The 14,508-nt window shown below is 42.3% G+C and overlaps 1 protein-coding gene across 1 annotated transcript in view; it reads left to right on the forward strand.

Moving 5' to 3' along the window:
* Window positions 1-14,508, forward strand: part of LOC147208555 (teneurin-3) — a 230,472-nt gene that overhangs the window by 142,188 nt on the left and 73,776 nt on the right. Inside the window, exons 8-12 of the mRNA XM_086137267.1 lie at window positions 1,243-1,457; window positions 6,531-6,741; window positions 10,188-10,289; window positions 11,163-11,357; window positions 13,702-13,902. Of these exons, the coding sequence (XP_085993393.1) occupies window positions 1,243-1,457; window positions 6,531-6,741; window positions 10,188-10,289; window positions 11,163-11,357; window positions 13,702-13,902 (924 nt within the window). The remainder of the gene's footprint in view (window positions 1-1,242; window positions 1,458-6,530; window positions 6,742-10,187; window positions 10,290-11,162; window positions 11,358-13,701; window positions 13,903-14,508) is intronic.

Consider the following 14,508-nt stretch of genomic DNA (forward strand, 5'->3'; position numbering starts at 1 on the left):
AACGAGGCAGACCATCCGGAACAACTAAGTAGCATCGCACCCAGGACACAGTGTAAATATGGACGCGTGAAACAATGTGGCGTGACCACATGTCAGCATCTACTGGGGGAAAACAAACACATAAAACAAAGAGAACTCAGTAAATGGCAGGAAATGAAGCCAACTGGATGCAAGGGTACACGTACACGAGCCTAGCTAGACACACACAACATTATAGAGCGACCATATGTCAGTGTGTACTTGGGTGAAAAGGGTGAATTATAAATGAGAATGGGTGGAACAAGTTAGTTGCACAGCTACACAGATGCATACAACATTGTGGAGTGACCATATGCTATAATCTTTCAAGAAAACAGACTATTGTTGTGGTGAAAACAGCGAGAAACAAGGCAGATTCAGCAGAGTAAAAAGTGACCTAGCTTTCAAGACATAAACATGGACACACAAGATTGTGGAGCAACAACGAGGCAGTTTATTGGGAAAAAATGAAATCTTAAAGACAAATGCAAAGAAATTGGGCGGCCCGCTGGTTGACTCCTTAGCGTGTCGGCCTCACCGTGCAGAGGTGCAGGCTTCGCCTTCCTGTGTGGAGTTTGTATTTTCTCCCCATGACTGCATGGGTTTTCTCCAGGTACTCCAGTTCCCTCCCGCATTCCAAAAACATGCATGATAGCAGTGATGGAACACTCTAAATTGTCCCTACGAATGGTTGTTTGTCTCTGTGTGCCCTGCGATTGGCTGGCAACCAGTTCAAGGTATACCCCGCCTACTGCCCCAAGACAGCTGCGATAGGCTCCAGCACGCCTGCGACCTGTGTGAGGATGAGCGGATTTGAAAATGGATGAATTGTAAAAATCACAGTTGTTCAAAATCCTGCTCAAGCCTGTTTTTCCTCCTTCACTGATTCTCTCCCACTTAGCAAAGCTTCACGTTACAAAATAGTGCTTAGCTGGCCAGGAAGCCAAGCACAAGGGTTCTTTCTCATTGGGACATTCAGGCAGACTGTTGTGATTCTGGCCCCTATGGCATTATAGGGGCTCCAAATAATTAAGTCGACAAGTTAGCCAGTCTGTATAACCCTTATAATGAAGCTGGGAAATGTACAGGTTACTGATAAGACCACCCTTCACCTTGTACTGCACACAGCAATAAAGTTGAGAATGTGACTCTAGATTGAAAACTACATGATGCCTGAGTGCCTAAAAAAGTAGCAATAGCAACTCTTCTGTTTCTGCCACCTAGGAAGGACAAGTGTTCTCCACCAGGAGAACAACTCTGTGGACACAGGACCTGTGGACATCGGGAAGAGTGCGGGCCAAAACGTTCCACCAGGCGTGTTCTGGCATTCCCAGCTCAGCGTGGACAAACCACGCTTCCTCAAATTCAACATCTCTGTGCAAAAGAATGCCCTGATTGGTGTATATGGGCGCAAAGGCCTTGTGCCGTCTCACACGCAGGTGAGGACTTCAGCTTTTATTTTTGTTGTGGTTATGTTAATGGTATAGAGGTGAAAAGGTTCGGGTTCTAGGCTACTAATATGTTAATTACTTAACACTGCAGTTCAGGCCCTTACACACTGCACTTAGCACAGCACAGCACAGTGTGCCGTCAACCAATCCATTAATTGTGTATGTCCTGCTGCTGTGCAAGGTTGCAACGCTGTGCCATGAATGTTGATTTGCAAAATGTTCAATTCAGCCGCAGCGATCTGTGACGATCTATCCAGTAGAAGAGATGATGGGGTTTCAGAATGACACCAGTGAGAGATTTTGCGGGATTTGGGTTGAAGGGGTTTCAGGGTTAGGAGGTTAAGAGTTAAATATTTACGTTTCCGGTTTAAGGGTTAGGGTTAGGATTAGGTTACAGTAAGGGTTAGATAGTTAGTGCTATCGGGTAAGGTTGTAGGGTTGGGATATGGTTTGAGGGTTCTGGTTAGAGGGTTAGCGTAAGAGAGAGGTTTAGGGCTAAGGGTATTACATTTGGGGTTTTGGATTAGAGGGTTTCGGAGAGTGGTTAGCCGGTTATAGTTTCAGATAATGTAGTGTCAGGGATTGGGGTTGTAGTGTTATGGTATTAGGTCAGTTAGATTTGTGGTTAAGGCTAAGATTAGATATTTCAATTACAATTTTGGGTTTGGATTGGAGGGTTAGTGTAATTTTAAAATTGGATAGTTATATTTCTTTCCAATCAATGCATGTTGTGATCATGAATGTATGTGGGTTGGACAGGAAATTAACACAATCAATAATGTCAGCGTTCACACACTTTATATAGATTTAAAGAAAATTCCACTTTGACTGATTAAATTTACTTTCCTTCAGCTTTTACATGTCAGTTTCTGTTTTACCTTACACACATCTTTCACTGTTCCTCACGTGTCAGCCATTTGCCCCCACACGTGTTCCCAAAATGTTCCGACATGTCACCTGAATGCCAGTAGTGAATTCCCGACGTCTGAGGACGCTGCTGACGGAAGCACTCAGATGACAGCAGCCTGTGAAATAAAGCTCTCAGCCTCACCTTGTTGACATTCTGTCCTTGTGAAGAAGCACTTAACTCGAGTGCAGGTGGTCACGCAGGTGAGATGGATTGCATTTTTAAGGCGATAGAGGCGGTGTGATTGAGAAGGAGAAGAAGCTCAACAAATTTTAAAGATGTTAAGGTTAGTTACAGGAAATTTAAGGGTTACATTTCAGGGTTCATGGAACATGATTTAAATTGTTAGGGTGAGAGAAGAGACAAGGCAAGCTCAAGTGTCTGAAATAGGAAAAGGGGGTACCTGTACCTAAGAGGACAGCGGAATTGGTTTGGGCATTTGGTAGGTAGTTAGATTTAGGGGTTTAGGGTTCAGACTTGAGTTAGTGGTTAGTGGAGGGATGCGGCAAACAGGTTAGTAGAATAAGAGAAGAAAGGGAGGTAACAAGAAACAGGGCCGGGTTTGCTGACTCGGGTGCAGGTTAAGATTAAGGTTTAGGGTTAGAGGACAAACGGGGGATATCACAGCAGAATCAAAAAAGAAAACAGGGCTAGGGAATAAGGGTTAAAGGAATTGGGTATTGGGTAAGAGGAGTGCAGAGGAGGGCGGTGTTGGTCACACAGGTGAGTCGGATTGCACTTTTAAGGTTGTAGATAAAAACAAAAGGGAAATAAACTCGAAAATCAAAGTGAAGTAATTAACAAGACGACCTCTTTTGTGTCAACGCCGGACGTCGTGTCAATCGTGGCCTCCTCGGAGCGCCATTCAGCCACAGATCAATACGTTCACTCAACTGAGCATGAAAAAGCCCGGCCGGCGATATTGAGCGTCCCATTCACAGCCAGCAAAGGGGAGAACAACATTTACGAGTAACAACTTTTACGTCTCTTGTCAAATATAGACCTTGTCCTGCTGCTATTGAATGCCTGTCTGTGGCTGTACAAAGAAAACAAATTCGAAGGGGGAAAAAAAATGGACTTGGAGAATTTCATGCAGGTCACTCAATCTAAAGGCTGTGTTTGTCCTCTGACTCTGTATGCTTAATGTCACCACTATTGTTGGTCTGAGATGAGATTAGAAGCGGTTCGAGCAACCTCATCGAGACGGATGCACTCGACCAGAAGGCTCTAAGCTATGTGGGATGGGACTGTATTATTGCTTCCCCCCAGCACAAAGAAGCCAACTTCCGCCAGGTTAATAACATCCACCTAGCCGCCTTTCCTTGCCCCCTCCTGCAATCAAAGGGTCGACTTCACATGAGCAGTATGAAAACCAGCCCAAAGAAATGGTTCCCAAGGTCCCTGTCTGTCACAAATCTGGGTAATAAATGTTGTTTCAATGTATTTTCCTATGCCCTTTTCCTTCAGAAACATTCATTTAAAGCCATATTCACTATTTGCCACAGGGAGTCAAAGCAGCATGTTTGAAACAGATTGTTTGATGGTGCCGACCGGGTGGTTGTTCCACAGTTCTAACGCTTGAATTTCAGTACTTCTGAAAAAATATAATATTCATGGTGCAGCATAGGGTTCCTTTGTTGTGTGAACACTCTGAAAATTGGTAAAAGTTTGAATTTGTCCAAGCTGAAAAAAACTATGTTATTATAGTTATTTAGTGTATTCTTCCAGAGTAGTGTTTGATTTCGGACTGAGGTTAGAATTAGAGTTGTAAGTGTTACGGTTAGGGGGTTAGGGTTGATGTTTGGTATGGGACTTAACATTAAGTAAGATCTTGGCCTGGGATGCCAAGATTTTGAGGTGCCCCAAAAATTAATAAAGTTTACTTTGATTGAAAGTAATTCCTTTCTCAGGGTACTCCGGTTTCCTCCCACATTCCAAAAACATGCGGGCAGGTTAATAGAACACTCTAAATTGTCTCAAGGTGTGAGTGTGAGCACGGATGGTTGTTCGTCTATGCATGCCCTGCGGTTGGCTGGCAACCGGTTCAGGGTGTCCCCCGCCTACTGCTCGAAGACAGCTGGGATAGGCAGTTTAGAAAATGGATGGATGGATGAAAGCAGTTATTGTTTTTCCAATCTTAATTCACCTGTTTAAAAACACAACAAAATGCTCCATCAATTATGATTGTTTCAGGTGCTCCTCCTCTCTCTTGCATGCAGTGGACTTTTCCAACTTCTTCCTGCATACGTGTTGACTTGAATGATTAAATGTTGGTAATTGTTCCTTTGAGTTACAGCAAGCGTTGAAATTATGCACATGTTCGACCAACCTGAAGATTGAATTTCAGGACTTCACAAGTTTTGATTGATGACAAACAGTATTGAAAATGTTTGCAATACACAAATGTGGAGGGCCCCATGACTGGGTTTAGCTTGGTCCCTCAAATGATTAAATACACACCTGCTCTTATGGTTGGTGGCTTTGGATTGGTGGATTTAGGTTAGGTTTATAGATGTGAGTGTTACAGTTTGGGGTAGAGGGACTCAGGGATCCAAGTTAGAGTTAGACGTGGAGGGGTTAGGGTTGGAACAGAATATACACCAGTTAGGTGTTAGATTTCGGTGTTATAAGATATAAGATATCTTATATCTTATAAGATATAAGGTATATACACCTTACTTAACGTCAGTGTCTATTCCAGTTCGTTCACCATCAGGCTTCAAGACATCTCAAGCGGGAAGATGTTTGTGCCTCAAGCCAGACTTTAGTTTTGTTTTCTGTGGTATTGTTGCTAGCCCAGCTATAGTCCGATCCGAGCTCTCTTCAAAAGACTGTGACAATTTGTATGCTTCGCCAGCTTCCCCTTGGTTCCTCGTTCCAAACACGAGTCTGCACCAGAGGCTCAGTTTCTCTGCATGGAGCGTGCAACGTTTTTAACCAGGGAATCCTCTTGTCTGCATCTGCTGTATTTCGCTGTACCCATTAGCCTGTCTGGGGGACGGGTTGTTTTCTTCCGCGCTGCACAGTTGAGGTCCAAATGAGGTCCAGCTGTTCAGCGGGTGCTGTGAGCGCGGATGCACCTCTTCAATTATTTTGCCAGGCGGGAATCACGCCTTGTTTGTCTTGTAAGTCGATGTTTATTTGGGAGAAAGTACATTTAGACCTCTGCTTTGGTGCCTTCCTGAAGAACTCATTTTCAGAAAACGATTTCATTTTCAACAAATCGAATTAATTCATTTTGGGGAGCATAATTTACATACTGAAAACAAATACAAACTTTGTCAGCCATCTGCAAACTCTATCTGTCAGGCGAATAACTGAATTACCTTTGATTTTCATGCAAATAAAAGAAATAAAATTATGTGCCAAAGCCAATAGTAGAGAGAGAGCGAGAGAGACAGAGACCGAGAGGGTTTTTTTTCTCCCTTTTAGTGCAGCAACTCACTGCTAATACCCACTGACAGTAAAATCAACATTCTTCTTAAATATTGGATTTCCATGCACAAAACCCCACATGAGAAACTAAATGCAGTGACATTTCTCTGACGAATCATTTATTGAATTTGTCTTTTTCTATCTTTAATCTGGGGACAAAGCAAAGACAATTAAAAGGGGAGCAATAATCTAATCTCACATAGCTTCATGCCAATGTGACATGCAACTGTTGTTTACAGGCAGCAATTTAAACAGTCTCAATTGGCCTCACAAACATGCACCTGCATAGTCAAAACAATCACTCACTTAGGTTACTCGTGTATGGCACGTTGAAAGCTACGTATTGCTCGTTTAAATTATGTGGGGCATATTAAGCTATTCATGGCATAACAATCATACACCTCTGTAGACAATACAGTCCCTTGCTTTGTGTTGGTTTTGTATGGCGCGTTAACACTGTATGTGCCATATTAAGGTTATGTCACGCATTGTAAAGCTACGTGTGGCCTAACAATCATACACTTGTCGTCAAAACAATCACAAGCTGTTGCCCATGTTTGCCATTTCAACTCTATGTGTTGCGCATTAGATTTATGTTATGGATATTGGGTTTATCTTATGTAAAGCCAAGTATGACTTAACAGTAACACACTCTTCTAATCAAATCAATCACTTCCTCCAGAGCCTTTCACCTTTCTTTCGTGTGTGCTTTTCCGCAGTACGACTTTGTGGAGCTCCTGGATGGCAGCCGCCTTATCTCCAATGAACACCGCGCCCCGAGCGAAACCGAGAGGGGAGCCCGCCCGGAGCACCAGGTGGTGGTCCATCAGGCGGGATTCATCCAGTACCTAGAAACTGGTGTGTGGCACCTGGCTTTCTACAATGATGGACGCAGCATAGAGGCAGTGTCGTACAATACCATCGTTCAGGGTAAGACCATTTTGAACTGCAAATGCCGTATTGCTAGCCTGTGTTTTGGAGACCTTTGAAAACAGGTCTCAGAGTCCTTTGACCAGATCCACACTCTTCACTCGCGTGCATGACATGCGCATTGTACTTAATGTGGGCTATAAATAAGCCGTTATGCTACAGTGCCTAGAAATAGTATTCTTGCCCCTTGAAAATTTTCCAAGGTCACATTTTGTGACCTTACGATCACAAACTTGAGTGTACTTTGAGATTTTATGTTGTAGACCAAAATGAAGTTGCACATCATTGTAAAGTGGACCGAAAATTATATCGGGTTTCAAAATGAGCAAATATAAATGTGAAAAGTATGGTGCACATTTGTTTTCAGCCCTCTGTACTTTGACACCCCAAAAGGCATATAATATACAGTACATGTGCATATGTTTATTTTTAAATAACTTATTTACTGTATTTAGGCGGCCCAGTAGTCCAGTGGTTAGCACGTCGACTTCACAGTGCAGAGGTACCTGGTTCAATTCCAGCTCCGGCCTCCCTGTGTGGAGTTTGTATGTTCTCCCTGTGCCTGTGTGGGTTTTCTCCGGGTGCTCCGGTTTCCTCCCACGTTCCAAAAACATGCATGGCAGGCTGATTGAACACACTAAATTGTCCCTAGGTGTGAGTGTGAGCGCGCATGGGTGTTCGTCTCTGTGTGCCCTGCGATTGGCTGGCAACTGGTTCAGGGTGTCCCCCGCCTACTGCCCGAAGACGGCTGGGATAGGCTCCAGCACCCCCCGCGACCCTAGTGAGGATTAAGTGGTTCGGAAAATGGATGGGTGGATGGGTTTACTGTATTTAAAAAAAATAAATACTGTATTTAAATTGAGAGATCATATGATAGTTTTGCATGTGACCTATTCTAGTGGTTGGCTAGTTTGCATCTGAAGCCCCTTGGCAGGTTCATGTAACATTTATAGTATATGGGTGTTTTGTTTACTGAGCATCAACGGCGGTATGAGAGTATTTTTACCAATGCTGAGCAGTCTTAGCAATGCCCGAGGAAGGACGGGGACAAACACAAAGGGTCTAATTTGAATATAAAATTGTATTTGTTATCCAACAAACAAAATGTGATTTTTTTTTTTGTTGCAATGTAACTGCTTTCAAAACATGCGATACAAAAAGTGACAGAAAATACTTTAGTTGGAAACTTTCCAAAATGATTTTAATGAGTCGTAACTCTTGCATGGCCGAATGAAGTGAACTCAACTCAACTGTATTTATAGAGCACTTTCAAACAGCCATCGCTGCATACAAAGTGCTGTACATGGAGCAATTTAACATATACAATAAACAGTAAAACAAATCGGTAATAAAGATGGTAGAAAGCACCAAACAGTAAAACCAAGAACAAATCGAAGTCATGCTGAGTCGAATGCCAAAGAATGCAAGTGAGTTTTGAGGAGGGTTTTGAAGATGGGCAGCGAGGAGGCTTGCCGAATGTTCAGTGGGAGGTCATTCCAGAGAGAGGGACCAGCAACAGAAAAGGCTCGATCCCCTCTGAGCCTCAGTTTAGTTCTTGGTACTTCTAATAAAGTCTGGTCCGCAGACCTGAGGCGCCGGGCAGGTGTGTAGGGGCGGATGAGCTCAGAGAGGTAAGGTGGCGCGAGATTATTCAGAGATTTGAAAACAAATAAGAGGATCTTGAAAATAACTCTAAAATGAATGGGGAGCCAGTGAAGGGATGCCAGAGTAGGAGTTATGTGCTCCCTCTTACGAGTACCAGTCAAGAGGCGAGTAGCGGCATTCTGGACCAGCTGAAGGCGCTTAATGGAGGACTGGCTGACTCCAAAGTAAAGGGCATTGCAGTAATCCAGCCGGGATGTGACAAAGGCATGAATTACTGTTTCAAAGTGTTCATGAGAGAGGAGAGGTTTTATTTTGGCCAGCTGTCTAAGGTGAAAGAAGCTGGATTTAACAACGGCACCAATTTGCCGATCAAGTTTGAAATCACTGTCCAGTTTAAGGCCCAAGTTTGAGACTGGTGACTTAAGATAAGGAGACAGGGGGCCCAAGTCTACAGGATGGGATGTACAAGGGCCACTGGGGCCAAACAGTATCACCTCTGTCTTCTTTTCATTGAATTTCAAGAAATTTTGTGCCATCCAGGTTTGGAACGTTCAATTGTAGTCTTATGGTGGAGTCACACAGGAAAGCCGAAGCAAGTCAGCGCAAGGCTGCGCGGGTATGACTTCTCGATCACACCTGCTGTCTCTGATTGGTTGTTTTCCCTTTCTGAAAAAAAATCAAATAAGGGCACAACATCAGGTCAAAGGGGGATTTTTTTCACAGATCTTTTTACTAATGCGCTACTCTCACTTTGACAGTGACAGTTTTAGCAAATTGAGGAAAATAAAGTGTTTTGGTTTTGGAAAACTCACCCTTTAATTTAACCTTTTTTGAGTGGTGAAATTCACTGTGTTTGATCCATATTTTACCCAAGCATGACATTGTTGTTTTCCTCGATGCCCATCCATAAAACCTTTCAACAAACAAAAGAAAGAAAAAAAAAGTCAGCCTTGTCTACTTGTTGTGAAGTAAGCCGGGCCTTTCTGTCTTCACCTGCGTGACAATCTTCCGCAGCCTTGCAGGTGGACGAGAGTTGTTCCTTGGGAGATTCGCTGATCATTGGCTGCCGCACTGTAATAAAAGCCACGCATGAGCATTGATTCCTCCAGCCAAACAACTTGTAGGCTTTCGAAAAAGGCTGGAGATCTATTTTTCTGCCTCCATTTCCTTCGGGGGGCAGGGCTTTGATTGATTTGGCCCTCCCAAATATGAAGGTATCGACGAGCCTGGCGGAAATTGCCAGGGTCCACCTGAAGCAAAAAGAAACATCCAATACAAGTGGAACATCCACCACAATCCAAAGTAATCACACCCTCCAAAATCATCATAATAAAAAACTTTGCCCTCTTCACACTTATCAAAATGATGTCTTTTGGGAGTCTGTTGAGCAAGCACTGGCTCCTACCCTTGTAGGATGTGTCGGATTAACTTCAAGACGGAGAGGACTTAAAACACTTGGGAGATTGCTCCGCTCGGTTTGATCATTTGGGCGTTGGGCCGTGATAGAAGGATAAAAAAAAAAAAAAGCAGGAGATGCTGGGGGGGAAAAGTAGGAAAGACAGGGGCACTACATGCTAAGGTAATTACTTGGTATAATTTATATGCCTTTTGTGGCTTTTATTTGACAGATGTGAGCAGACATGTTACGAAGGCTTAAACCGTAGTGGAATGGATACACATCTTACACAAATAAGAGATGCTTGGTGCTGGGGGGTTGGATGGGGCACTGTCTCGTAGTGAAATGTGCACTTGTCAAAAAGTTACTTTAAAAGCAATCTCCCCCAGATTTGCGGAAGGGTGACAGTGGTGTGATGCGTTATTAATAGTCTGACTTCCCACAGAGTCTGTCACCGAGTGTGCGCACAACTGCTACGGGAACGGCGAGTGCATGGCAGGTTCCTGTCACTGCTTCCCGGGATTCATTGGGCCGTACTGTTCCAGAGGTAATTATCCACTTTTATCTGAATACGTGTGTGTGTGTGTGTGTGTGTGAGAGAGAGAGAGTCTCTCTCTCTCTCTCTCTCTCTCTCTCTCTCTCTCTCTCTCTCTCTCTCTCTCTCTCTCTCTCTCTCTATATATATATATATATATATATATATATATATATATATGAAAGCAGGGCTCCAAACTGTCCCTAAATTGTCACCTTTTGCCCTTGAAATATAATACAGCGCGAGTAAATCTTTAATCGACTTGCGCTGCTACGACGGCTAAAACTGCAGATTTTTAATATTTATTTATTTGCTTTGTGTGTGTGTGCGTGTGTGTGTGTGTGTGTGTGTGTGTGTGTGTGTATATATATATATATATATATATATACAGTATATAGATTTAGGACAATGTTCCTCTCATGTCACACTGAATTGAGCGTCATTAACAGTGAGTGATATTTTGAATCTATTTTTTTCTACTGTTCCTTCAAATTCCGTCTTCACATGGTAAGTGGGACTGAAAGGTATGGGGACCACTGCCTTTCAGTAAAAAAAAAGTAATTGCAAAAAAAAAATCTAAAGTGTGCGTGTGCATTTTTGGAGTGTCACTGCTAAGTAAATACTTTATATTTATATTTACAATTATTTTGTAATTGATTTATTCATTGAAGTATTAATCTCTCTCGCTCTCTCCTCTCTCTCTCTCCATACATATAGATATATAGATATACTGTATATACATACATGCACACACACACACACGCCTTTATCACTATTTTTATGTGTTGAATCAATTATAATTCTGTAAGTATTATACTATTATTATTATTATTATTATTTTACTCTGAACTTACTGTCTTCGTTTATTTTTTTCACATCTCCAAGCTGCCTGCCCTGTCCTGTGCAGCGGTAATGGCCAGTACACCAGGGGTCGCTGTCAGTGCTACAGTGGCTGGAAGGGCACCGAGTGTGACGTGGCCTCGGGCCAGTGCGTGGACCCTCAGTGCAGGGGCCACGGGCTGTGCGTGGCGGGAAACTGTGTGTGCAATGCCGGCTGGAGAGGTAGCAACTGTGACCAAGGTAATACATATTCCTCCCACGACAGTGCTGATTTTTGGGAGAATGTACAGTATGTACTTGTGTAATGCGATTTATCTGTGTATTTGTTTATGTATTTATTTTGGAGGTGGGGGGTGTTCTACTTACTATAATGCCCTAAAAGAACTTAATACAATTAAAATGCACAAAAAATATATTTTTTGACAAACTGCAAGAGTGTGGGATGCATAATTTTATTATTTTTTTTAGATGATCTCCCTACAGCAGGGGTGTCCAAACCTTTTAGTTTGAGGGTCGCCTATCGAAAAATGGAAGGGTGAAAGGGAGACTTTAAAATTCTTCAGCTTTTTGAAACGTGCTAAAGTCAGTCAAGAAAGCAATTTTATGTTGGTATTGTTCAGTTAATTTCATCAGCCGTGGAAGAAGTGGAAGAAACAATTTTTGCCTCGAAAATTGAATTATCTTGATTTAGTACAGTGTTTTAAAGATTGTTTTTTTATCATAAATGTAATTACGTTGTCATTACATACATAATTGTACCTTCGACTATAGATTAAAGGTCTACAGTTTATAAACAAATTTATTACTAGTAATGAAACAGTAATGAAACTTATTTTCCCGACACCCTCCCTGCTTACTCCGCCCACCTTCACATTTTAAAACCAACCATGTGGCCCATGCCAAATGTCTTTAGTTTTTTTGGGTCGTGTCACAAGCCACTGAAAGATGGATGGCGGGCCTCAAATGGCCCCCGGTCTGTAGTTTGGATTTTCCTGATCCCTAGGTGGGTATGTGGAATGTATATCCATGATGAAGGATGGATTCACTCAGTATTCTCAAAGTATAAGGTAGGAGTTTAATGCGAAAGAATCGCCGAGCCAATACAGTTCAGTTTTATTGAACATTTAGATTGAACATTTTGTTTTTAAACATTTATTTAGCTACATTTGCCAGGTTCCGGTAAGAAAGGGTCCCACAAACATGACCCAGGATAAGTGAACAAAAGGGTACACATACCCTTGGTTGGGAAACACTGCTCTAGTGGACACAAAATATTTGTGTGTAGCTGTTTAATGTGTGTTTTCAAGTCGGTTGAGCACCTAATGCGTCGTATATTGTTATTGACGCCCTGTGAATAAATTAACTTGAGCAGGTAATGGGCTAACCTATCGTTGAGTTTCACAGTCGCCCGTTGTGATCAATCAATCAATGCTGTCGTTCAAGAAAGAGCACCATTCTTTAGCCTTTCACAGGGCCGATCCGCTTGGGCGCATTTAAAGGTATCGACCTGCATTCCGGCCAAAGGCAATTATCGGATCAGATTTACATGCACGGGTTAGCAACCTCGCATGCACGAAGCAACCCTTTGAAGGGAATATTTGTAGTTTGTATTTTCATGGTGGATGGATGGCTATGGCCGAGGGAGACCCCATGTCTGGATAAGATAACCAATCGATTAAACTCTTGTTCGTCACTTTTTAAACATTATTTTAGCAACATACCTCCTTTTTTCATAAAACATGGAAATTTGAGACATTTCAAGTCTTCCCTGATTTTAATGTACTTTTCATAAACGGGTCAGAGACTTTAACTAATGAATTGGCTTCTTGTAAAAAAAAATAATTAAATAAATAAAAATAGTTTTTGGTGTAACTGTTCAGATTTTTAGAAACATCAAAGACAGTTTATTGTTTAACTTCAGTAATGTACTTGTGGGATGTTCATATCAAAGAAATTAGAGTCTAGAGTTAAAAGTACATTTGTTATGGACTATCATACTTTCTCACACACACACGCACACACACATTGGGGGTGGGTGAAGACAATTGCTGTTATCTTGTTAAATGTTTCTGTTGTTGTCAGTCAAGTCAAGTCAAGTACAACTTTATTGTCAAATGTGCTGTATGTGAACATAGAGCACAGATTAAATTTCCTCCCTCTTAAACAGACAACACATCAATGAACCTAATGCCATCTGCTAAGAATTAGAGACAATATAAATTTTCATTGAACTTAACATACAGTGTGACACGTCATTAATAAGGAAGTCTTCGATGAACCAAACACGTTTTTGTAAGCAGACAATCTAGAGTCTACAATGAACCAAGTGAACATGATTTTAGACTGCAATGTTGAGCAATCCAGTGCTACCAGACACCCACTCTTCGATGCAGTATTACAGTTATGTATCAGCGGGGCACTAATTATGCTTCTTTTTCTAGCACCTTTAATGGAAGTACAATTGAGGTCAGAGTGTTCAAAAAAAGGCAGCTGTGGCAATTCTATTCAAGCGAAAATAATCGCGAATGCAACTAACACGAAGTGGTGAAGTGTTAAAGTGACATCGTTCACTGTGTGCGCTTAGTGGACTGCGTGGACCCAAAGTGCTCTGGACATGGCACTTGTCATCACGGCGAGTGCCATTGCAACCCGGGCTGGGGGGGAATCAGCTGTGAGATCCTGAAGAGCACTTGTCCTGAGCAGTGCTCCAGTCACGGAACATTCAACACCGACTCTGGGACGTGCGTCTGCGAGGACAACTGGACAGGAGCTGACTGCTCCATAGGTCAGACTCACTTCCTTTTCTGCATCAGTGCAATATATTGTGTGATGTATTGCATTCTTACAATGTCTTGACTTGAATTTTGTATATTGTGAAATTACTCATGACAGACATGAATCACGAATTTCAGAACCTCTGGAAATGACCAAAATGAGCATTTGATAGCTAACCAAAATGGCAGACTTCCTTTGTCTTTTGAGACATGGTTTCTTGAGATTTTTTTGTGGGTCTTCTCATGCTAGAAATCTACACCAAATGTCATATTGCAAATTGAAACCAATTTGGGGACTGAATTTAAAAAATAAAAAAAAGATGAACATGACGGCGACGATAGTACGTGTGCCTCACAGTGCAGAGGTTGTGGGTCCGAATCCAGCCTTCCTGTGACGTGTTTGGATGTTCTCCCCGTGCTTGCATTGATTTTCTTCGGGTACTCCACTTTCCTCCCACATTCCAAATAACCCTAAAATTTACTGGCAACCGATTCAGGGTGTCCCCCGCCTACTGCCCGAAGACAGGTAGGATAGGCTCCAGCACCCCCCGCGACTCTAGTGAGTATCAAGCGGTTCGGAAAAGGGATTTACTTTTACATATTTTTATGTTCAAAGT

The sequence above is a fragment of the Hippocampus guttulatus genome, chromosome 2 (assembly GCF_054856545.1).
Source record: "Hippocampus guttulatus isolate MCC_2025c chromosome 2, RoL_Hgut_1.0, whole genome shotgun sequence".
In the NCBI taxonomy this organism is placed as follows: Eukaryota; Metazoa; Chordata; class Actinopteri; order Syngnathiformes; family Syngnathidae; genus Hippocampus; species Hippocampus guttulatus.